This window comes from Syngnathus floridae, chromosome 20 (genome assembly GCF_059516105.1).
Source record: "Syngnathus floridae isolate MCC-2025c chromosome 20, RoL_Sflo_1.0, whole genome shotgun sequence".
NCBI classification, from domain to species: domain Eukaryota; kingdom Metazoa; phylum Chordata; class Actinopteri; order Syngnathiformes; family Syngnathidae; genus Syngnathus; species Syngnathus floridae.
The window spans coordinates 6,490,949-6,512,567 of NC_142432.1; the positions used below are offsets into that span (position 1 = coordinate 6,490,949).

General features: G+C 46.6%; 3 protein-coding genes and 1 long non-coding RNA gene across 4 annotated transcripts; 3 read left to right on the forward strand and 1 right to left on the reverse strand.

The window, feature by feature from the left end:
• The first annotated feature begins 57 nt into the window (after window positions 1–57).
• mrpl15 (mitochondrial ribosomal protein L15) lies at window positions 58–1,897 on the forward strand. Its single transcript, XM_088363901.1, has 4 exons — window positions 58–405; window positions 695–852; window positions 1,057–1,222; window positions 1,310–1,897. The coding sequence occupies exons 1-4, from the start codon at window positions 301–303 to the stop codon at window positions 1,769–1,771; spliced, it is 891 nt and encodes a 296-aa protein (XP_088220027.1). The 5' UTR covers window positions 58–300; the 3' UTR covers window positions 1,772–1,897.
• A 3,031-nt stretch (window positions 1,898–4,928) lies between these two features.
• Window positions 4,929–7,620, forward strand: sox32 (SRY-box transcription factor 32). The gene is made up of 2 exons (XM_088363644.1): window positions 4,929–6,330; window positions 6,720–7,620. The coding sequence occupies exons 1-2, from the start codon at window positions 6,054–6,056 to the stop codon at window positions 7,262–7,264; spliced, it is 822 nt and encodes a 273-aa protein (XP_088219770.1). The 5' UTR covers window positions 4,929–6,053; the 3' UTR covers window positions 7,265–7,620.
• LOC148381013 (uncharacterized) lies at window positions 6,473–20,739 on the reverse strand. The gene is made up of 4 exons (XR_015854641.1): window positions 20,608–20,739; window positions 10,851–10,913; window positions 9,597–9,648; window positions 6,473–7,260 (listed from the first exon to the last, which is right to left on the reverse strand). It is a non-coding gene; the product is annotated as an uncharacterized LOC148381013 (long non-coding RNA).
• Window positions 14,956–17,421, forward strand: sox17 (SRY-box transcription factor 17). Its single transcript, XM_088363466.1, has 2 exons — window positions 14,956–15,431; window positions 16,446–17,421. Exons 1-2 carry the CDS (start codon window positions 15,113–15,115, stop codon window positions 17,213–17,215), a joined length of 1,089 nt encoding a protein of 362 aa, XP_088219592.1. The 5' UTR covers window positions 14,956–15,112; the 3' UTR covers window positions 17,216–17,421.
• Window positions 20,740–21,619: the final 880 nt, after the last annotated feature.

Consider the following 21,619-nt stretch of genomic DNA (forward strand, 5'->3'; position numbering starts at 1 on the left):
GAAATGAATTGTTTTCAAGACCACAAATGTTTATAATAATTGAAAAAACAATCAGGGGCAATGCAGGCTTTGATAACTATTTGAAGGATCAAATGTCATTTTATGATAACAGGTTTGAAAGTGAATGTTCAAAGCCAGCATAGTATTTTGGTAATTTTATTTTTCAACGTTGATTTCTTCCGGGTAGGATCACTTCCGATGTCTCGCCCAGCCTCATCACGTGACCCGGGTTGTCCTTGGTTACAGGCCGAGTCAAGTTTTTGCAGGGACATGTGAAGCAAATCGTGGATCAGAACAAACATGTCTTTCCCCAACAAAACCGGCAGCAAGGCGTTTGAAGCCTTGCGGAACCTGCCGCGCCTATCGCTGGCCAACCTGAGGCCCGAGCCCGGCGCCACGAAGCTCGTAAGGTTCCATTTTGACACACCGTAAATGCAAGCTAACAAGCTAATGCTAACATGACACTCAATGTTGGCTAACTAGTTAGCATGTTGGGGATGACCGATGGTGTAGTGGTACACTCGCCTGTCATGTGTGCAGGCACCATGAGTTCGATCCCCGCATTTGACTGTTTGCATGTGTGTATGTGGATGAAAAACTAGTTAGCATGTCTAATGTTAACCATGGTCTTTGACAGTCAACATGTGTTAGCGCGCGAGGCTAATGCTAACCAATCTCATCACTCCTTTTTTAGGCTAAGCGTCGGGGCAGAGGGCAGCACGGCGGCAACCGGAGCGGACGAGGACACAAGGGAGAGCGGCAGCGAGGCACCCGGCCTCGACTCGGCTTCGAAGGCGGAACGACCCCTTTCTATCTGGTCATCCCCAAATACGGCTACAATGAAGGGCACAGGTAGGACATATTTTACAGCGCGTTGTGACGTATTTAAAATAAGAGGAAAAATAAATTCCAGAGGACTAGAGTTTGGGAAGATTTTCTGCAGTTCTGACTACTCAAAAGTTCCCCCAAATGTCTATTAAAAAAGTCTGATTAGTATTTGAAAAAAATACGCGGAAACTCACGTCTGCCTTCCCATCTACTTTTGTGCTGCTTCAGCCGGCGTCCTCAGTACCAGCCGCTGTCCCTGAGGCGCCTTCAGTACCTCATCGACTTAGGCCGAGTGGACCCTAGCCGGCCCATCGACCTGACGCAGCTGGTCAACGGGCGTGGTGTCACCGTGCAGCCGCTCAAGAAGGACTTTGGTGTGCAGTTGGTGGATGACGTACGTGCTCCAGTCGTCTCCCTCCATCATTTCACTTTTTTGAATGAGATTGCTCACAAGGTCTCGCATGCACTTTTGTGTTTGCAGGGTGCCGAGTTGTTCTCGGCCAAAGTGAACATCGAGGTCCAGCGCGCGTCCGAGAAAGCCATCGCGGCCGTGGAGAGGAACGGCGGCGTGGTGACCAGTGCCTTCTACGACCCCATCAGTCTGGCCATCCTCATCAAACCCGTCCCGTTCTTCCAGCGTAGCCAGCCCATCCCCAAACGCATGCTGCCCGGCGAGGAACTGCTGCGTTACTACACGGACCCCGAAAACCGTGGCTACTTGGCGCACCCGGATGACGTCCAGCGAGCCCGTCTCGCCTTGGCCCTCAAGTACGGCTATGCGCTGCCAGACGTTTCCCGAGACCGACTGTTTGATGTGCTCGCTGCGCGTAAGGACGTGCGGCAGATTTTCTTTGGACTCGCCCCGGGCTGGATCGTTAATATGGCCGAGAAGAAGATCCTTAAGCCCACAGATGAGAAGCTACTGAAATACTACGCCTCCTAGTGGACGTTTTGTGTATTATGTTTGTATGTATTAGTGGTTCACAAGCTCAAGTCATCAAAATAAATTATCATTTGCAAAAGTTGATATTTATATAAGGTGCCAATAAAACAAGTGTGCTACTCAAAAGCTCATGTTTATGCAAATATGCAAAAAAAAGAACTTCTTGGAACCTTCGCACGTTCTCAGTTTGAAGGGAAAACGTCACAAGCACGACAGGTGAGCGTGCAGGAAATCAAGACAAGTGGAAAGAATGAAAACAGGAAGCAGATGGCAGTGACGTACACCATTGCAACTTTTCGAATGAGTCACATGACCAACAGCAGCTGTATCCTGCATCACACATCAGGAGACAGAGCCCACAGATTGCATGTTCAAGAAATTAATAATACCAAGAAAAAAAAAAATTCTACACTTAGAATTGTAGCACTTTTTCTGGCAGTGTACGTTTGGGAAGGGGACATGGGCCTAATGTTTATTTGGTCGAAATGTCAGCCTGGCTATAAATACATGGCCTATTTGATGCTTCTTTATCAAAGGAAGCATATGTTTGTGTGCTCACATTGTGCTCGCACACAAAGCCAAAGCGGGCGCAAGTCCACTCGAGATTTAGTGGAAGGGAATTTCAACAGAAAAGCTCAAATTTGAGGGGTGGAGAGGAGGGGTGGGTGACTTCTAGTGGTTAAATGTGACACTTTGGTGGCTGAGGACAAATCGAGGCTGCATCCTCACCACATCAAATAAATCCGAGGGCAGGAAAGAAAACGCCGAGTCATTGTTTACTGGCGGCCGTGCTGGCTTATCTTCAAAGCAGCAGATTCTTTGCACTTCAACTCTCCAAACGAACGTTTTGCTTTATTTGTATTTAGTTATTTATTTTGCGACTTTTGACTCTCCGGATGTTGTTGAGATGTTGGCATTTTCTAGCTTGATTTAATCGACAATTACAGAAATGGGAGATTTACTAAAACTATTCTGTCTATATCCTCTATCAAAAATAGCTATGAATTAATTTGATATTAGTTTTCAGCCTGTTAATTGTTGCACATCTAATTAGCAGGACCACTAGTGGCTCCCCCTACAGGTATGCAAAAGTATCACTGAATTCTAAAGAAATAGTTGTCCATTGATTTGATCAAGGATGAATTGACGACTTGCTGGGCCTCTACTCTGGCGGTGGCGTTGGGAGGTGTCGTAAAAAGTTTGTGAAGGGCGGCGACAGCAGCAATCAGCGTCCTGAAAACGACGTGGCGCTCGCTGCACATTAATCAAATGTCTGTGTCTAACCTCTTGACACTTATCTCGTTAGAGCAGCCGGCAGACATTTTCTGCCACTAACGAAAGCGAACGAGCGGGAGGATTCGTCTGGCGGCTGTCGAGGGCCATTTAATGGCGGCTCCGAGGTGGCGTTTGCACGCACGTGATGGCGGCTTGAAAAAAGACATCCAGACGTCCTTCGTTTGCGTGTATTCTTTCCTCAAATTTGTATTTTATTTCATTTAAAAGGAACTAATCTGGCATTTGTGCATTTAAATATTTCTTTTGTTTCTAGAAGTTAATCCCCAAATATTCACTTATTAATCCTTCAATATTTTATAAAAAACTAAATTATCTGTACTAAATTGTATTGAATTAAATCCAGCATGTTTCTGCGAATGTTAGCATTCAATATTTGACACAAAACACTTGTAACATTTAATGGGGGGGGGCTTTTTGGTGTTTGAAGTCTGGCTTAGTCTACGTTGTTATCAGTGCTTCATCATTGTGGGGGCCCTAATGAAGGGGCGGGGGGGCTTGTAATCCTCTCAGCTGGCCTTACGTAAGGCCGGGCAGGGCGCTGTTTACACTCCATTGGGGCGGGGTGGGGAGACCCCCACTTGGGGGGGTGTCATAGTTGGCTGCATAGAATGCTGTCTGAGCTTTCTATGGATCATGGGCCTGCTGTGCCCATACAATGCAAAGCCCAGAAGAAGCACTATCACACCATGCAAGGAATACAGTGCTTCATTATGACACCTTCATGTCATAAGGAAGGAAGGAGGGGGGGGGGGTCCAAACATTCCAAATAAGCCATAAAAGTAAAAGGAACAAGTTAATGCAGTGTGCTGGCATGCAGCTACTGACTCAAATAGACCTATGCAAGTCCGTTGGAGAAGACTAAAGCAAGACAGTGGAGAAGCGGTTGTAATGTCCAATCAAAATTCAGTGGAGATGCTCTACTCCTTTTGACTTGGTTTTCTAATCCAATCAGATAACCAATGAGTCAATTGGACTAGCAATATAAATCAACTGAAAAGGTACACGCTTGTGACGTCAGTCAGTCAGCAGGGGGCGTCGTGAGCCGAAACCAACGTTATTGTAGTCCCGCTGTGCCTAATTGAATCCATTACAAGCAGCAGCTTTGTTGCACTTTTGTGTCTTTCACAGCACATCGGAGCGTGCGTGGCCTTCAACACCGCCGATGTGGATTGGCAGCCTCCAATTCTCATCGCCACCCTCCCCCACGCTTATCCCCACGCCGCGCATTTTGTCCTGATGAGCCTTGAGCACATCAAGCCTTTTCTGCCAAAGTCCAAGTCGAGTTTTTGTTTAGCTGATGACGTCACGCACCTTGCAGGGGTTTTGCACACCGTAATATGCGGGAATCGAACTCATAAGACAGGCGAATGTAGCACCTTGCAGGTTTATTGACACCTTCGCCCTGACGTGCGTGACGTCAGGCGGCGAGTTTTAACCGACATCATTGCAATGCAAAGGCGCAACTCATAAGCGACTCGTATGCAGAACAAAAGAAGCGCAGGTGCAAAATGTTGGGCAGCTTTTTGCGCAAGTGTCATGCAGGCAAGCTTTTGTTTGCCCCTAATGGAAGCTTTTTTTGGGGGGGGGGGGAATTCACCTGCAATCATCATTCGACAATGACAGGAATGGATTGAGGGTCGGCTGTGTTCACGTATTCAACGCGCTTTTCATTCCCCGTGTTTATTTAGTTTAGAATTAAACTTAGCTTATCAACATTACAAGTCATCATTAAAGTCCAACATTAATTTGAAATGACACGTTTTCTCAAATGGAAATAGAATTCAATTTTAGTTTGTTAATCAGTTGAAAATGTTTTAAGTAAACGAATTAAAATGTATTATTATGTTTTCAGTTTTTTTCGAAATAGAAATAAAATCTTATCACTGGTGAGGGATGATCATGCAGTTTACACATTATACGTTTTTAAATAATTGTATTGAAAATAAACGATGCATTTCAAATGGCTCTCGACAAGCACTTTAAAACTTTGTTTTTCTGGCTTTAAATGAAAATGAAAAGAAGAGGAGGTGAAAGAGGCCATGTTGGTTTCTATGAGTGTTGTGCATTCAATCTACTTTTAAGGCTCGTCAACAATAAAACTTTTTTTTTTTTTAGTTTTTGGTAAATTTGCGGCTCGTCTCTCCTTGCAGATGATGACTCGCCCTTCATCATCATCATGCCATCATCATCATCGTTCCCTTTGTGCGTGTCTATCTGCTCAAATATTTGTCAGACGCAATAAACTCGCGCCTTTCATCATCAGCGTACTCAAAAGTCATGCACGATGTAATTAGTAACCAAGTCCCCCCCCCTCGCCCCCTCGCACACACTTTGATGCACAGCCATCAATACTGTCAGGCCATTGATTGGATTCCAGCGCACTTCAGTGGCAAAAGATTCGATTAATACAAAGACAAAAGGAAGGCGCCTTCTTAAATAGTATTATTTAAAATTAGGCTTTGCGTTTTTTAAATTGCCTAATATAAAACAAGGCGAGGAGAGAATAATGAGTACTACATCATAAAAATAAGAAATTTGCATTTCAAAAGAATGCAAGGAAAATGAGTCAAAAAAATGTGTAATTTTTTAAAATTTATTTTTAATATATATTACGAAGTGTGCTATTGAATATTTGTCGTTTTAATTACAAATATTAAAAACGAATGTGAGGAAAATAAGTCATATGTTTGTTTGGGGGAGGGGGGCTCTTGTATTGCTTATATTTCATTTTAAATCGCAGTTTATGTAACATGTGTAAAATAAAAACGCATCCTAAATAATGCCCATTTTGAGGCTGCACGCAGTTTGCGCTTTGGGCGAGGGGGTGTCGCGGCCGCACCTGGACTTCACACCTTTCTGCATCCCCTCCTCTCATTGGCGGAGGCCCAAATAAATTCGAGGGTCCCGTTACGGTCACCCCCGTGAAACCAAACATCCTCCGACCCGCACCCGCGCCCCCCCACCCCCAAACCAGCCCCAGTACAGTATGCACCACTTGCACCCGACCGCGGACCACAGCGACGAAGCGCCCTGCAGCGCACCGGCTTGGGCGGACCCGGCAAGCCCGCGCGAGTCGCTGCACTCCGACTCGAGCCACGTTGCTGCGGCGGCGGCCCGTTCGCCCAGCAAGTCCGGAGGCCCATCGGGGCTGCAGCGCGTTCGGAGACCGCTGAACGCCTTCATCATCTGGACCAAGGAGGAGCGGCGGCGACTGGCCCAGCTCAACCCAGACCTGGAGAACACCGACCTCAGCAAGATTCTCGGTGGGACACGCGCACGCGCGCCGCCGCCAACACACACTTTACACAGGGAGGGGGCTCTCAAAGTTCAATAATTGAATGATGATGATGACGATTCTACATTTGTGGTATAGTATCATTTTTTTTAACATTAGGCTATATTTAAACATCCTTACTTACGTATCTATTATTATTTATTGTTTTTTAATTTTTTTATGTCAGAGTTTGTAAATGCTTTTTTAAATATAGTTTTAGCAGTGACAAATGCTTATTGATTTATTATTCCATTATTTTACTTCCACAAAATGTAAAAGCACTATTTTTGATGCTGTTTTTGCGTGTAAAGCACATCGAGTTAGTCTGCAGAAAGGAGGTCTTGCTTGGTTGTGATTGTGCGGTGGCTTTGTCTACAGGCAAGACGTGGAAGTCGATGCCGCTCTCTGAGAAGCGTCCATACATGCAGGAGGCGGAGCGTCTGCGCGTGCAACACACCATCGACTACCCCGACTACAAGTATCGCCCCCGCCGCCGCAAGCAGGTGAAGAAGAGCCCCAAGATGCCCGTCGCTGAACCCCCGTCGCCACTCCGTCCCCCCGCTGGCTTGGACCTGACCTACGACCTGGCCTGCCTGCTCCACAACCAGCAGCACCAATTCCACGGCTCCTTCCCGGCCACTTATCCCGCTCGAGGCTACACCACCGCTCCATTTTACCCGGAGGCGTTGCGGGAGGCGTACCCGAGCGAACCTCACCTGCGTTTCGGGGGGCAGCGGCGCGCCGAGCAGGCCGAGTCTAGGTTCTTCGGTGGGCCCTCCCTGGACGTCTACCTGGAGCGGGTGCAGCTGGACACGCTGTACGATCTGGACCGCAGCGAGTTCGAACAGTACCTGGGCCCGCCGGGGCCCCTCGGGTCTGAGGCGGATCCCGGCTGCTATCGCAGACAACACTCGCTCTCCTGAACGACACAAAATATTGCACGTTCATTCAGGTCTGCACAGACATTTTTTGTGGGTGGGCAGCTGCTCCACCCATCACCAAATTATTCACACGTTAAAACTGTTCGCTTAACAAAAAATCTTGTTGGGTCACCTTCAGCCCGAGTCTTCAGGTTGTGAGAAAAATAGTAGTAGAAATATTTAACTTGTGTTCTTTTGTGTTGATACAATCAACGCAGTCAATCACCCTGTTGACGAGGTGAACGGAAGCTAGAGTGGATCAAAAGTCTACACACCCCTGTTCAAATGGCAAAGACTTGCATCCAGCGGGGGCCACAATTCTCAAGTAAATAAATATGGTATTTAAAAAACCTTTTTTGTGAACCAGCGCAAAAGAACTGGCGCGTGTGCCTGTCTGTCTACATTGTGAGTGCGTTTGTTTTTTTATCTTTTTTTGCATGTGTTCCAATAAATAAGATTGAATTCAACTGACAACTTGTGTTTAAACTTGTTGCTGAGCGGGAAATGGGGGGGTGCCTGTGGGGCATAAACATCCCAACTTCCTGTTTCATTTCATTTCACAAAGGCGCTAAAAATATGACCCACCCCCCAAAAAAGTCAACATATATCCAAGCTGACACATGTTTAGTTTTAGGGGAATGTTTAGGTGCCTGCCTCACAGTTACTAATAATGATTAAAAATATATATATATTTATCTGCACTGCGCCAATATGAAGCACAAATTAAAGTAAGTTTTTTAAAACGAGTGACGGGGCGCTTAGCTGTCTCTCGTCAGCGCTAGCCGACACCGAACGGGGCAGAGGAATTCATGGCTAAACATTCCCGCCTGGAGATTAGAACGCAAAAAATGCCACCTAGGCACGTCCAATATCGACAAGAGGCGAAAGGCCGGTTTGTGTTGAAAATAGATTTCACATTCTTGAGCTTTGCCATAATTAGCTGCGCGCCAAGTCCCGGGGTCACTTCCTGCACCGGCCGACTTGGAGGTGCGGCCCGAAGATAACGCTCATCCCACTTTTCTCCCGAGGAAGCGGCAACGGGAAGCTTTCCGACTTAAAGTGAAAGAAACGAGCTGGAAGGTCGTGTGACATGTCAGCGAGCACAGGTTGAGCACCACCTGGCTCGCAGAAGCCTGACAACATGAAATGTGGTAGCTCACCTCATTTCCACACAAGTGCTACTGTGTGTGTGTCAGCTTACAATTTGAATATTGTAATGTCCTGACTTCTTTCTAAAAGCATAATGACTCATGTTTTGTTGTTTTTAGCCGTTCAGGGTGTCGCTATTGAATCGTCGGGACTTTCGCCGGTGTAATTTATCAACTTTTTGGCGGTGTCAGGCTTCAACTTCCGTCTGAGGTTTTTTTTGCGGCGTGGACACAATTCCCCCATGCGACATAAGAAAACGTAAGGAAGGGGCGCGTATGGCTACGACCCCCCCCGCCCCCTGTCCTGTAATCACCAACGACGTACACACAAGCAGTTTTCCAGATCGGCCTTCCTGTCCTTCCAGCTGCGAGTAGCACAGGAAGAATAACACAAGTAGCAGAATGTGGCCTTTTGCAAACACAAGGCGCTTAATGCTCATAAAGAAAGAAGTTAAAAGGCGAGCGACTCGGGGAAGCGAGGCCGCGGCCGACCTTCCTCAACACCCCCGCCCGCTCAACAATAAGCTGCCAATCAGGCTGCACACGTCTGTTATGTTACGCTCATGTTATGTTCACTCCACTTGTTGCTTTTTCTAATCGCATATCTCACAAAAACTTACAAGAGTAATTAAGACAGAAAAGTATGTTGCAGATGATGCAGGCGTTTTTGTAGCGGGTTTGAACTTCAGTTTCCTATTGGTGGCCTGATGTTCCATACGTGTTTCATTGCTTCCTCCTTCCTGCGTGGTCTTCACTTTCCCAGGTTCAGGCTCAGAGGAGCCGCGGGGACGAGGTGGACCGGGAATGACTCGGGGGGTCCGGCCTCCCATTGTATGTGTGCGTTTGCTCAGCACGGGAGCGCAAGGACGGCGGGCCAACAAGAATACAATAGGCTCATATTTATTTACTGCTTAGCGACGGCCAGGGGGAACACCCCCTCCACTGCCCCCACCTCCCACCCCGTCTGATAACTGATAGTGAGTTGACAGTAATGGAGCTCTCATAAAGATGACAGGGGGCAAGCGGAGGCCACGCTCTCAGGCCGGACCAGATTGGACATTAACATTTTTGTTAGTGTCCGTTTTGATTTGTAATGTACGAGTAGTCCAGCAGGGGGCAGTCTTCTTCTCTACGCTCCCCAAGCGGCAGGCAAAAATTAACCAACATCACCGTGAATTTGTACTCACATTGGCGCAAAGTGTCTCACACTGCCACTCTTGTGTGTCTCCTCCGTGTGACCTACATGAACAAGAGAGAGAAATTAATTTCCCCACAGCCATTATGACGCATGATGATGCGGGCGTAATTGTAAAAGCCGGCCTGAGGTTTGAGTGGCTTTCACGCGCATCGCAAAAGATTAGCGGAGGATTAAAAGGTCCAAAATAGAGAAAGCCTTTTGTAGATTGATTAAAAATGGTGTGTCCACAGTATCGGAAAGACCAAAACGATATTGTGTGTGAGTGTGAGAATGTGTGTGTGTGTGTGCGTGTGTGTGCGCTACGAGGCCCAGATTTGTAAAGTAAATCAAAGCGCACAATTTCCTGCGCTGCGAGGAAAACCCCCAACAGGAGAATGAGTGGATAACGTCGCTGCGTTTGCCCACGGCTTCCTGCCGCACACTGAAAAGAAAAGGAAAGGAAAAAAAAAAAAACACACTGAGATTTATTGTTCTTCCACAGGCTGCCAAGGGGCCGACATTTTGATTTGAGACTGCTGGGATTTGGGCTCCTGGAGCTCGCTGGCGCTCTTTGGACGGAATACGCAATGTCAAAGTGTCGGTGCAGCTTCTCGTATTCGGATGATTAGATGCGTGCACTTTTGCGCCACATATTTACGTCTGGCGTTTTTTCTTTTTGCGACACTACGAGTGCAATTCGCGTAGATCTCGTCGTGACGTCACATCGACGGTTTGTAGCGGCTCACAGAATATGATGCCATGTGATTTCCTTTCTGGGCAGGCGGGAGGGCCTGAGCTCTGCTGCGAAGCGCAGAGGGAAGCTGCCGTCCGAGTGGGGAACTGTCACGAATTGCGCACACACACGCAAAACGACTAAATCCACCTTCTCCAAAGGCAACCTTTTGTCTTTCATTAAATTTTTGTTCTGTTTTCACAGCATTTCTCATGTGTGTATTTTTTGCACCTGTATATTTAGGAATGATACTTTCACGCAATCTCAAAGTAAGCGCTTGAAAAATTTTTGGTTCCCGACTGCTTTGGACTTGAGAGTTTCCACTGTTTGTTTTAGGTTCCTTTATCAAAGCGGTCACCCAGAGAGCCTATTTACTGATGCCATTGTGTGGAAACGAAGACGGCGGGGCACCTCGGACGCTGCCCCCGAGGTGACGCCAAACAGGTTCAAACTTAACCCGTCAGAGAATGCATGTATGAAATCGATCCTAAAAATAAGAAAGGTGAAGAAAGGTGAAAGTGAAGCTCTCACACCACGGCTTGCCAGGCCCGGTTCATCCCGTCTACTCGAGGACAGAGTTCATCTTGAATTAGCCTAAAAGAGAACAAAAGCAGAAGTTGACAATCAAACGGGTTTCCAACCTATCTCGACGCGTAAGGGGAACAACGCCAAGGAGGAAGCATTCTCAACACACACACACAAACACACACACACGAACACAAACGTACAGTGTGCATTTCCTCTATAAAAGCACAGCTGTGGGAAAAACAAGATTCATTCTTCACTTGAAGGTGATTACATCATCGTCATCCTCATCAAGTGTGTGTGTTTGTCCCATGCTAGCTAGCATAAGCTAGCTAACAAACTAACGTTTTTGAAAAAAATCACAAGACGGGAGTGGTGTGGGGGGGCTTCCTTGCTCTTGTGGAAATGCATGCAGTGGGCTTCGCACCTCCACCTTTCGCAAGTGTGCTAGCGCAGACAGACTGCAGTTCCTATTTCTTGCGTATTCTAATTAAACCAACCGTTGGAATTCACTATTGAAAGTACACAAAAACAGTTGTGCAATGTCAAATGTGTCATTTCCCATTTGACTGACCGATTAGTAAACAACCATGTAATAGTACAATAACATTGTTTTGAAAGACATACGCTAAGTTTCAGCACATCAAATCTAAGCTACCGCTAATGCTAGCAAAGTAGCTTCCAAAAAAAAAAAAGAAGAAATGTCTCCAAAAAATAATAAGTTGTGTGGACATGGCCTTCAAGGCTTATGGAGCATCGATCCGGATTCTTTCAGATCAAACCCACGCTATCGATGGTTAGCACGCTATTGATGGTTAGCACGTTTGTGGGCTATCTCCATGTTTGGTCACCTTAGCGTGGCGCGCACGAAAGGGCGACAAATCAATGGACACGCAGATTGCTGCTCACAAAGGCTGGACTGTCTCTTGCCTGGTTAAATCAATTGATTAGCAATGATTGGTCGCTGGCTAATTGATCCGGTGTCCGAGTGTCAAAGTCAAAGCGGCTCGCGGACTTGACGTGAGGGGTCGGACGCAGGTCAGGTTATTTGTTATTAAACACAATCACAACACTTGTTAGCAACATCATTCTCACTTGACTTTGTCAGCACAAAGGCCAAAGCGACAATTGTGTTAGTGCTAAATGACTTTTTTTTTCTTTGTATTCTGCCTTTGATGCTGGAAAAGACAATTTATGATGAATTTTGCTCATAAATGGCAGAATTTTCTTTTAGCTCAAGTTATATGCATCAAGGTCAGATTGCTTGAAAAAAAAATTGAACAAACTACATCAACATCAAAATTTCCGTGCAAAGAGCTCACAGATGTTTGAGACTGAAAGTGTCAAGGCCAGATTTTTTTTTTTTTTAACTAAGAAAAGAAAAGGGGTCGTCCTAAAATAGACGGCAGGTCTTATCAGTTTGTAACCGGTCGCAGCGCAGTTTGAAACAATGCACGGCGAGGCGCGATGGCAGTCGCAGTTGGCCCGGCCGGCCTCATAATGCCAGCGACCTGTCAAGGAGCTCCGAGAACAGGAAGCATGGGCGAGCTCTGTCCTTATGGATAAAGTCATAAAATGATAAACACGCTCTTCAATTAGGCTTGGTTGTCCAGCACAATGAGTCGTCTCCGGTGGGTGGAGGGATGTGGTGAAATGCTAATTCCACTAACTTGGATTGTGGTAATTACTCAACTAGGTGTTTTCATGCACAATTAACAATCTTTTTTTTCTCTCTTTCCAGCATGCGCCTTGTTATTACATGACACCAATTGATTGGGGGGGGCAGCAAAAGTTGGCACATCCTCACAGTGGCAGTGCTAATTGTCGCCATTGCTAAACGGCGTGTGATGATGCTGACAATTGTGTCAGAAGAAGCGGGATGAAGTGAGCCAGATTTTTCTTTTTTATTCAAAGACAAATAGCAAGAAAAAAATAACCACTAGCGGATATATTGCATGTTAATCACATTCAAAATAGCTAATAAGCTACTTAGCTAACTAACTTGCCAGCACGTTATCTAGAAAACGCTAATAGTTAGCAAGTAAAGCTAACAAATATTTTCCACATTTCTCCCCACCCATCTAGGAAACACATAATGAAGTTTTATCTGAATTTTTTGTAGGTAAAAAAAAATGTTTTGTGGATCCCTGAGATATCCTTGCCCCCCCCAGGCCCTCCCAAGGAAAATAAAATCTTAGCTCCGCCAGTGGTTAGATTGGCAGCTGACAGTGAAAGGAAACAAAACTTTTCTGACAATTTATATGAAAGGTGTTAATTCTATTCCGAGACTATGTTTTCGCTCCTATTTTTTCGTCACCTGCTGTGTTGAATAACCCGAACCCCCACCCGATACATCACCTCCCCGCCACCAATACACCTAGAAGCCCCCCCCCCTCTTCTTCCCAAGAGCAGGTGTTGAGGGGGGAGGACGTGGAGGTCTAATCAGACAATCACAACACTTCCTATCTAAGGGGGTGATAGTGACACACGTCTGCTTGCTGCAAACAATGCATGCAAAAAAATTAAATGACACGGTGGAACAGAGCAGACCCGCGCCAAGGCACAGCCAGTCTCTCTTGGTCTGCATACAGTGGTTTTCACAAACTCCAATGTTGATGTATGATGAGGTCATTGAATGTCATACATTAAAAAATGAATAATATAGAAGGGAATAATCTAAAATTCATCCAGTTGGTATCAAGTACGAAAAGGGCCATGAAAGTCTTTATTGGCTGGATTGTTTGTGAGCACATAAGGTCGGTGTGCTAACATAAATAAGCATGCCGGCCGTGCGACACTAATGCTAACGCTGGCGCGCATTGTGTGATCCCCAGAAGGCCACCCGTGGCCATTAGCGAGACCGGCGGCCCGCCCGACGCTCCGCATACTGCCCCCCCTCGCTTTGTGCGAGGCGGACAGCTTGTGCCGCCGCGCCAAGGACAGGAAGCGCTCGCCGAGGGGACAGGAAGTGCTCACCGCCGCCGGTGGCCGAGGCCTGGAACTGAGATAATGCTATTGTGTAAGCAAGCCCGCTTGACCTCTCCCCGGAGGGCTCTCCCGTCCAGAAGCTGGCGTCGAGAGGACCCGGCCCCCGCCCTGCCGCAGACTCCCCAGGCACGGGGCGTAGCGATGGGAGGCGCTCCTGCCGCGGGCCTGACTGCGAGCTTCACCTTAGCGGAGGAAATGTGGCCAGACTTTATGACTTCGCCAATCAAATGAAGGCACGTCCCACGCCCAGACGTTCCCACAGACACCCGCACGCCGCGTCTCGCTGCTAAAATGGACGATGACAGCATTGCCGATCCACGCCGACCTCTAGTTCGCATCGCCGGGGTCACCCTGTAAGCGTCCCTCGTATTTCTGTCAACCCTTTTTGATGCGGGGAAAGCGGAGAGAAAAGGGGCTGCCGGCACCGATAAGAACGCAACAAACGCACTTTTGCTGAACCAACAAACAGCGTCGGAGAAATCGGCAGTGTGGGCGGTGGTGTGCCACTTTAACCCCTCGCTGGAGAGGAAGGACGCCAGAGTTCAAGTCTAAAGAATGCTATGTACACACACACACAGACACACACACATGTTGATTTGAACCGCAGCAACAATAGTAAGTTGCTTTGCAGCTAGAATTTCTTTTAAATAGAGCAATAGTCTAGTTTTTGATGTCAATGTCCCAGAAAGCTAGGTCAAATTGACCGGAGCCTTTTTTGGGCCAAATTGATTTATTTTAAAGCCAACACGAATTGATACTTTTGATAACGCAAAGTGAAAGAGAACAAAACGCAGCAGGAAGAGTCATCAGCATTGCATTTTATAACAATTGCAAATATTTTGGTGATTTCACGGAGTCCTATGTGAGGGTCAACAATATTAAGAATGGCTCCTGTTAATACAACTTTTACTATTTTATCAAACTTTATTTCACAATCTTATTGAATATTTAAACTGGAATTACATTACGCTTAAGTTTACGTGTGACGTTTTCAAATAAACGCGAGGTATTTGAGTGTAACCTTCCAAATAAGGTCAAAAGGAGGCAACTTTGAGACACCTTGCCGAGTTAAAACCACGCCCCTCCCGCGTGCTGATTGGCTCAGCGCGTTTCTAAATAAGCCCAACACGCACGCGGAGTCGGTGCGCTTCCCAGCAGCGTCCCTATGGAGGAGACGAAACAACTGTAAAGTCCCCAAAAGAAGATTTGCTGCTATATTTTTGCACTTTCTTTAATTTGGATTTCAACGCTTTTGGTGCAAAAGGTGTGCAGAAAAAGAGATGAGCAGTCCCGATGCGGGCTACGCCAGCGACGATCAGAACCAGGCAAGGTGCGCGATGTCAGTAATGATGCCTGGGATGAGACACTGCCAGTGGGCCGCCGAGCCCCTCAGCCCCCTCGGGGAGCCCAAAACTAAGAGCGAGGCGGCGGTGGCCGCTGGGGGCGCGGCCGCGGGCAACCAGCAGCCGAGTCGCGGCAAGAGCGAGCCCAGGATCCGGCGCCCCATGAACGCCTTCATGGTGTGGGCGAAAGACGAGCGCAAGCGGCTGGCGCAGCAGAACCCGGACCTGCACAACGCCGAACTCAGCAAAATGCTCGGTCAGTCACGTTTACTCGTCGTAGTCACTCCGCACGTTTGTTTGACTTTATTAAAGGAAGGTTTGTGCTATTTTATCCGGTTGCTTCCATTGGTTTATTCCACTCCAAGACTAGAAAGTGATCTTATAGAATGCGCGTTACTATAAAACTAGGTTTTGAATGCAAATATTACATTTGCTCTATTGAAACAGTAGTACCATTTATTGTACAGAAGTTCGTGGTCGTAAAATATATGAAACGGTTTTTAAGTTAATTTTAATTTATTCTACGTTTAAACATTTCAAATGTAATATTAGGATTACTCATAGAAGTTTGCGTGGAAACGTTATTTTTATTTTAGTTGAATATCTTTGAGGGAGTGCTATTACAACATTAGAACATTATTTGTTTTTACATATTGGATATAATTAATGTTTTTATACAAATGTTCTACTTTACTTCTCAAACGTTCACTTTATTGTCATCTAACAGAGAGTGCAGACTTGTCATATATTTTGCATTTATATCATTAAAAGGCATGAATACGTTAGAAGACAATTAAAAAAATTCAGATTTCTTTGAGTCAAACATCATGGTGCGGACTTAAGCACTGTGTTCAGATCGCATATTTCACATAATTGTCTGACTTCAATATTGATAAAAAAAAAACAACAAGTCTGACGACAAGCACATTCTCAGCCGACCTGCCGTCAGCCTCAACTCCCACTGGCGCACACACATTCAATGTCACAGATTCTACAGTGGAGACTGTGAGTTGACAAGAACCCGAACTGCAGCCCACGCACATAGAATAGGCTATTGCTGTATTCTCAGGGGTCCGCAAGCTTTTCAAAAGTGAGAGCTACTTCTGGCATGCCCATTAACTTGAAGGGTTAAAACACATTTCCGAATTATGTATTAAAATGGTCGTTTCGCCTGCTAGCTTTTCTCAAGCGGTGACCACGGCTAGCAGGAAGCTGACACCTGCATGAAGCTTTGATCACAACTTTGTGGCCTTTTTTTTTTTGTGTGCAGGCAAGTCGTGGAAGTCGCTACCGGCGCCGGACAAGCAGCCGTTCGTGGAGGAGGCGGAACGTCTGCGAGTTCAACACATGCAGGACCACCCCAACTACAAGTACCGGCCCCGCAGGCGTAAGCAGGTCAAGCGGATTAAGCGGCTGGACTCGGGCTTCCTGCTGCATGGAGCTCCTGAGCAGCGGGCGCTAGTGGATGGGGCGGGAGGGCCGGCCTACCACGAGCACACCGGGTTCCCGCCGATTCCGCAGCAGCATCATCATCAGCCGCCCTTGGGTCACTACCGCTCGGACACCCTCGGGGGCCCCTCCTACGAGAGCTACAGCCTCCCCACGCCCGACACCTCGCCCCTGGATGCCGTGGACGCCGACTCCATGTTCTTTCCGCCCCAGGAGGACTGCCACATGATGTACGCCTACCACCCACAGGGCAGCGACTACCAGCACCAGGAATCCCTCCTCCAGCACCAGCAGCAGCACCCTGCTTCCTACGTGGGGTGCCCCAACCCCTTGACGGTCTACTACGGTCACGCCAAGCGGCACCCCGGGGCTGGGCAGCTGTCGCCGCCGCCCGACTGCCAGCCGCACGCCGCGGCTGACAACACCGAGCTGCTCTCCGAGGTGGACCGAAGTGAGTTTGAGCAGTACCTGGGCTCGTCGGCGTACGGGGTCCCGCATGAGGCCGGATCACAGGGACCCGAGGGCCTCATATCGTCCGTGCTGTCGGACGCCAGTACCGCCGTCTACTACTGCAGCTATAACAACTCCTAAAACCTCGGCGCTAAGTTGGACATTTCGACGCAACTCCGAGGCCAGACTACTGAAGGACATTTTTTTTTTTTTTTAAGCAAACACTGTTTTTGATTTGATTGCTCGCTCGCGCAGGGATCTCAAGTAATTTTGTACAGTCACTATTTCAAAGTCTTTTTTTTTATACTTTTGCACTTTTGACTAATAAATTTTTGCAAATAAATCAACACCTGTCTGCTTTTATTGCGTTTGAGGTAGGAGGCACTTGTCAGTCTGTGCTTGGTTTACTAAATACATTTTTTTGCCTTGTCCTTTGACAAAATGTGTTTGACTTCCCTTTGGGATGTTTTTCCACATTCTCCATTTTACACTTGTTTATTTTTCATCCAGCTCAGTCAGCGCTCTCACCTGGAAGCCCGGCGCGGCAGGGAGGGAGACCTGACCCGGCCGGCTTCCTGGCCCGGATGCTTCCAGGGCTAACCTCCGTGTGCGCGCGTGAGCGTGAGCTACACACGGCGCCTTGTTGTGGCAGCACGAGAGGGCAGTTTACACGGCGGCGGAAATCCTGTCTGTACATGATGTCGTGATTGACACTGTGGGTCAGCACCGAGACTGGCGAACAACTTACGCTCACTTTGATGCCTTTGTTTTTGTTTTCTCGTCGCCAAGGCCTCATACGACTACTATTGCTCATTTCAAACAGGCTTGTTATCTCTTGTATTGGATTTGGTGTATCTCTAGATGACAATGTCCCATTCTAAAAATAGCTATTCCTCCTGGTTTGGAAGGAAGAGGCTCTCCGCCCTGACCTGCAGCTCCCTTTTTAGCTCTTTGGAGGAAACATGTGGCAGAGTTGCGTGCATGTGCGCGCCTCCTAGTTGGCCCCGGGGCCATGGAGGAGAATCCCTTCTAATTGCCGTGAATGCGTTTCAATTGGGGCTGCGGCTTGATCCCGCCTGTTGTTGCAGCTATCGGCTGCATAACAAGAGGCTCAGAGCCCTGACCCCCCCCCACCCACACACACACACACACCTGCACCCCCAGGCCAGGGCAACGTGGGTGGGGGTCACCTGCATTAGCGAGCATTGACGTAATTGATTTTAACGTGATTATTTTTACATCGTCCTACAACCAGAGCAGAACGGCAGCGACTGAAAATGACGGCCTAGGCCGATTGCAATCTCAGGTATTCGCTTTTATTTATTGATCCTTCTGCAGTTCAAAGCTGCAACATCAGCTTTTTATTTGTGTTTTACTTCTTTTAGCCCCTCCCCTTCCATGTTTTTTTTTTATATCGCTGCAGTGCTCATTGCTCATAAGCAGAAGTGTCGCAGTGGGGTGCAAAACTCTTCCGAGCTGCAGAATCCGAGCATGAACGTATTTGTACATTTTGTAAGGTGTGTGTACAGAAGATGGGGGCGGAGCTTATGTACTGCAGGAAAAAAATTGGGAAGTCCAAGACTTAAAAGTTTAACAAGACTGACCTACAGGAAGTCAAGATTTTTTTTTTCTATAGGGGGGGCACGGAATCATAAGATATGATGCAGACATGTGTGTGGCGAATGCTAAAAGTCCAGTAGCTGGAAAGATGGGAGAAAAAAAAACTAGCTCCTGCTACCTGTTTGATTTAGCATGGCAGGCATATTTTGGAAGATATTTTTACGCCGGCACACATGTGTGATGGAATCGGGAGGAAAATAAACGATGGAGTCAGCGTGTGCATGTGACTAAATTTAGCGCGCATCACAAGCGTACGCGGGTGCGCGGCCGACACCATAAAAGCGACGGTCGGGGCGGCATGCGTGCGGATTAGCGAGCCCCTTTGGACGCGGCCCTCCCTCGACTGCAGCTGTCCCAAAAGGCCGCTTGTGCAATCTACTATCAATGACTTAATCAGCTAACACCCGCCTGCGCACCCCCCCAAGCCCGTCACTTGCTGACCTTTCAAACATCTTTCCATTTGCTTTTCATAAGCAAGCTAGCTTCCTAATACGCACCATTTGTTATTCATCAGTAACGGGTTGGATGCACTCCCTCGCTCCACGGCAAGCTCCCTAAAACATCCCATCATTTTGATGTTTTTTTTTTTCATCACAGAGATGAATGTTTAAGCATAACACTGCAGCCCTGAGCTTTTTTTTTTTTTTTTTTTAAATAACTAATATGATGGTTTTGCTAAAGTAGCAAAAAATGTGTTGAGGTTTTTCTTTTTTTTTCTCCCACAGCAAACAGAACAATTTTTCATTTTTCTGGAGGGCGGCTGGCCTGGAGCCGGCGCAGCGGCAGGCCGCCAGGGATCCGCTCTTCAATCCCCCCGTGGCATTCGGGACAATTTTTAGCTGGCGTCCATAAGCGAACAAGCGAGCAAGTCAGATGATGACATCAGCTTCCTGCGCTGCCGCCCCGCTTCGCTGGCTGATCGCACTCCCAGCCAGCGCACCACCTTCTCGTTTGAAGGCGGACGCCGGCCGAGACCAAACAATGGGCGTGACTCAGCCGCGGGAAAGGGAAGACAATCACTCACAAGAGTGAATCAGGAGTCAAGGACATGGAGAGGGGGACACCTCACCCATACAAAAAAAAATTAAAAATCAAACTAACTACTACAAGCACATCAACGCGAGAAAGAGTTGGCATTACTGTAGCATATAACATTTCATTCATGTGGTGCAAAGATGTACTGTAAAATTCAGGCATTTGAAACACGGAACAAAAGTGTCACTCAAGTGCAATACAAAAATCCCTCGTTTATCGCGGATAACTGGTTCCAAAAACCACCCGCGATAAGTGAAATCCGCGAAGTACGGTCACCAACAAGAAGTACTGGGCAGGCTAACGAGTTAGCGGAAAGATGCTAATTCGCGATCGTGCTAAGACACGAAAACGGACTTCTAAAGGAATGTAAACGAACATTTGGAGCAATACTACATTGTCCTAAAGATTAGACACATGTTTCCTCAATTTAGAAGTTTTATTTTGACTTTTAAATGTTTTTTTAATTTGGAAAAAAAATCCGCAATGTAGTGAAGCCGCGATAAACGCAATGTGAAGTAGCGAGGGATCACTGTAATGCATATTTCACATCTAACATGTGAAATGGCTAATTAAAGCACTTGAGATGTAAGTAATGTATAATTAATAAGTTATGTGTATTGAATATTTAATAGAGGTGGAATTAACAATGTGGGATTTATAGTATAGCTACTGAATTTGTCAAAAAGGTCTAAATCGTAAATTCAATTTGTATAATATCGATTTTGATTTTATCATGGGTCAGTGTTATTGACAAGAATTTGACAAACTTATTTTACGAAGAATCAATGTCTTTTGTGGATTTGAGGGGAAACCCCCTACCCATGAGAAAATGAGAGAAATGGGTACTACGCTGGATGCGTGTCTGTGTTGTGTCGCACCTGTCTCCACTTCCACTTGACATGCATGAAAGACGGTATGGGAACATCCTGTCATCGTGCGTGTCCGACAGGAAGCGCTGCCTGTGAAATTCACCCCTCCGACCTTTTTTTGATGGTTGGTAGCACTTCCCCCTAAAAACAAAAAGAGACGTTGAATGTTGGGCTTGTACTTGCAAAAGGCAACACTAGGGGGCAGCTGAGCTACAGAGTAGTGACCTCACAAGAGCATTCATTGCAAAGGAAATAATGTAAAATCCATTTTCAATGCGCCATAACTTCATCGTTGCATTCATTGTTTTTAGTTAAGTAATTTTATTTTGACTTGAAATATATATAGTGTATTTACAGTGTATTTTAAACAAAAAGTATTTTCCCCCTTTCTCTTTTTCTTTAACTACAGCATGAGATAGTTAAAATATGATTAAATGTAAAGAATGAAATAATTGGTGCATCATGATCGTCCCGTGGCCACTGTGCAGGCCCTTCTGCTGTGCGCACTCTGGCCACAAGGTGGCGGGATAATACAGACTCACAAACTTCTTTTGGGGGGGATCTTCACTATGTTACTGGTTCAGGAGGGTGTGTACACTTGTGCAACCACATTATTTCAGTCATTTATTTTTACTTCTCTTGAAAAGATTCTGGGGACTTATACACGTAACAATTTTTGAAACTATTTGGCTTGGTTTCATTTTTTTTTTAAAACTTGCATTTACACAGGGGTGTGTTGACATTTTATAGGCCTCACACGTGTCACTTGCTCTTTGTTCACCCGTTTGTTTTTTTTAAACATAATAAATCTGACACAAGGGTGGAAATCCCTCAATAAAACCCGAGGTGGGGACAAGTGTAAAGCTTGTGAAGGGAATGGCCGCCTAATTGAATGATGGGGTGCTCGGTGGAGAAGTGCTGAGCGATTTACGGCAAGCTTAGCTTGTGTAAATAAAGTTTGGAAAAACACAAGCTTGGGCATGGAGTCAAATATTTCATAATCAGAATACTAATAAAGCGA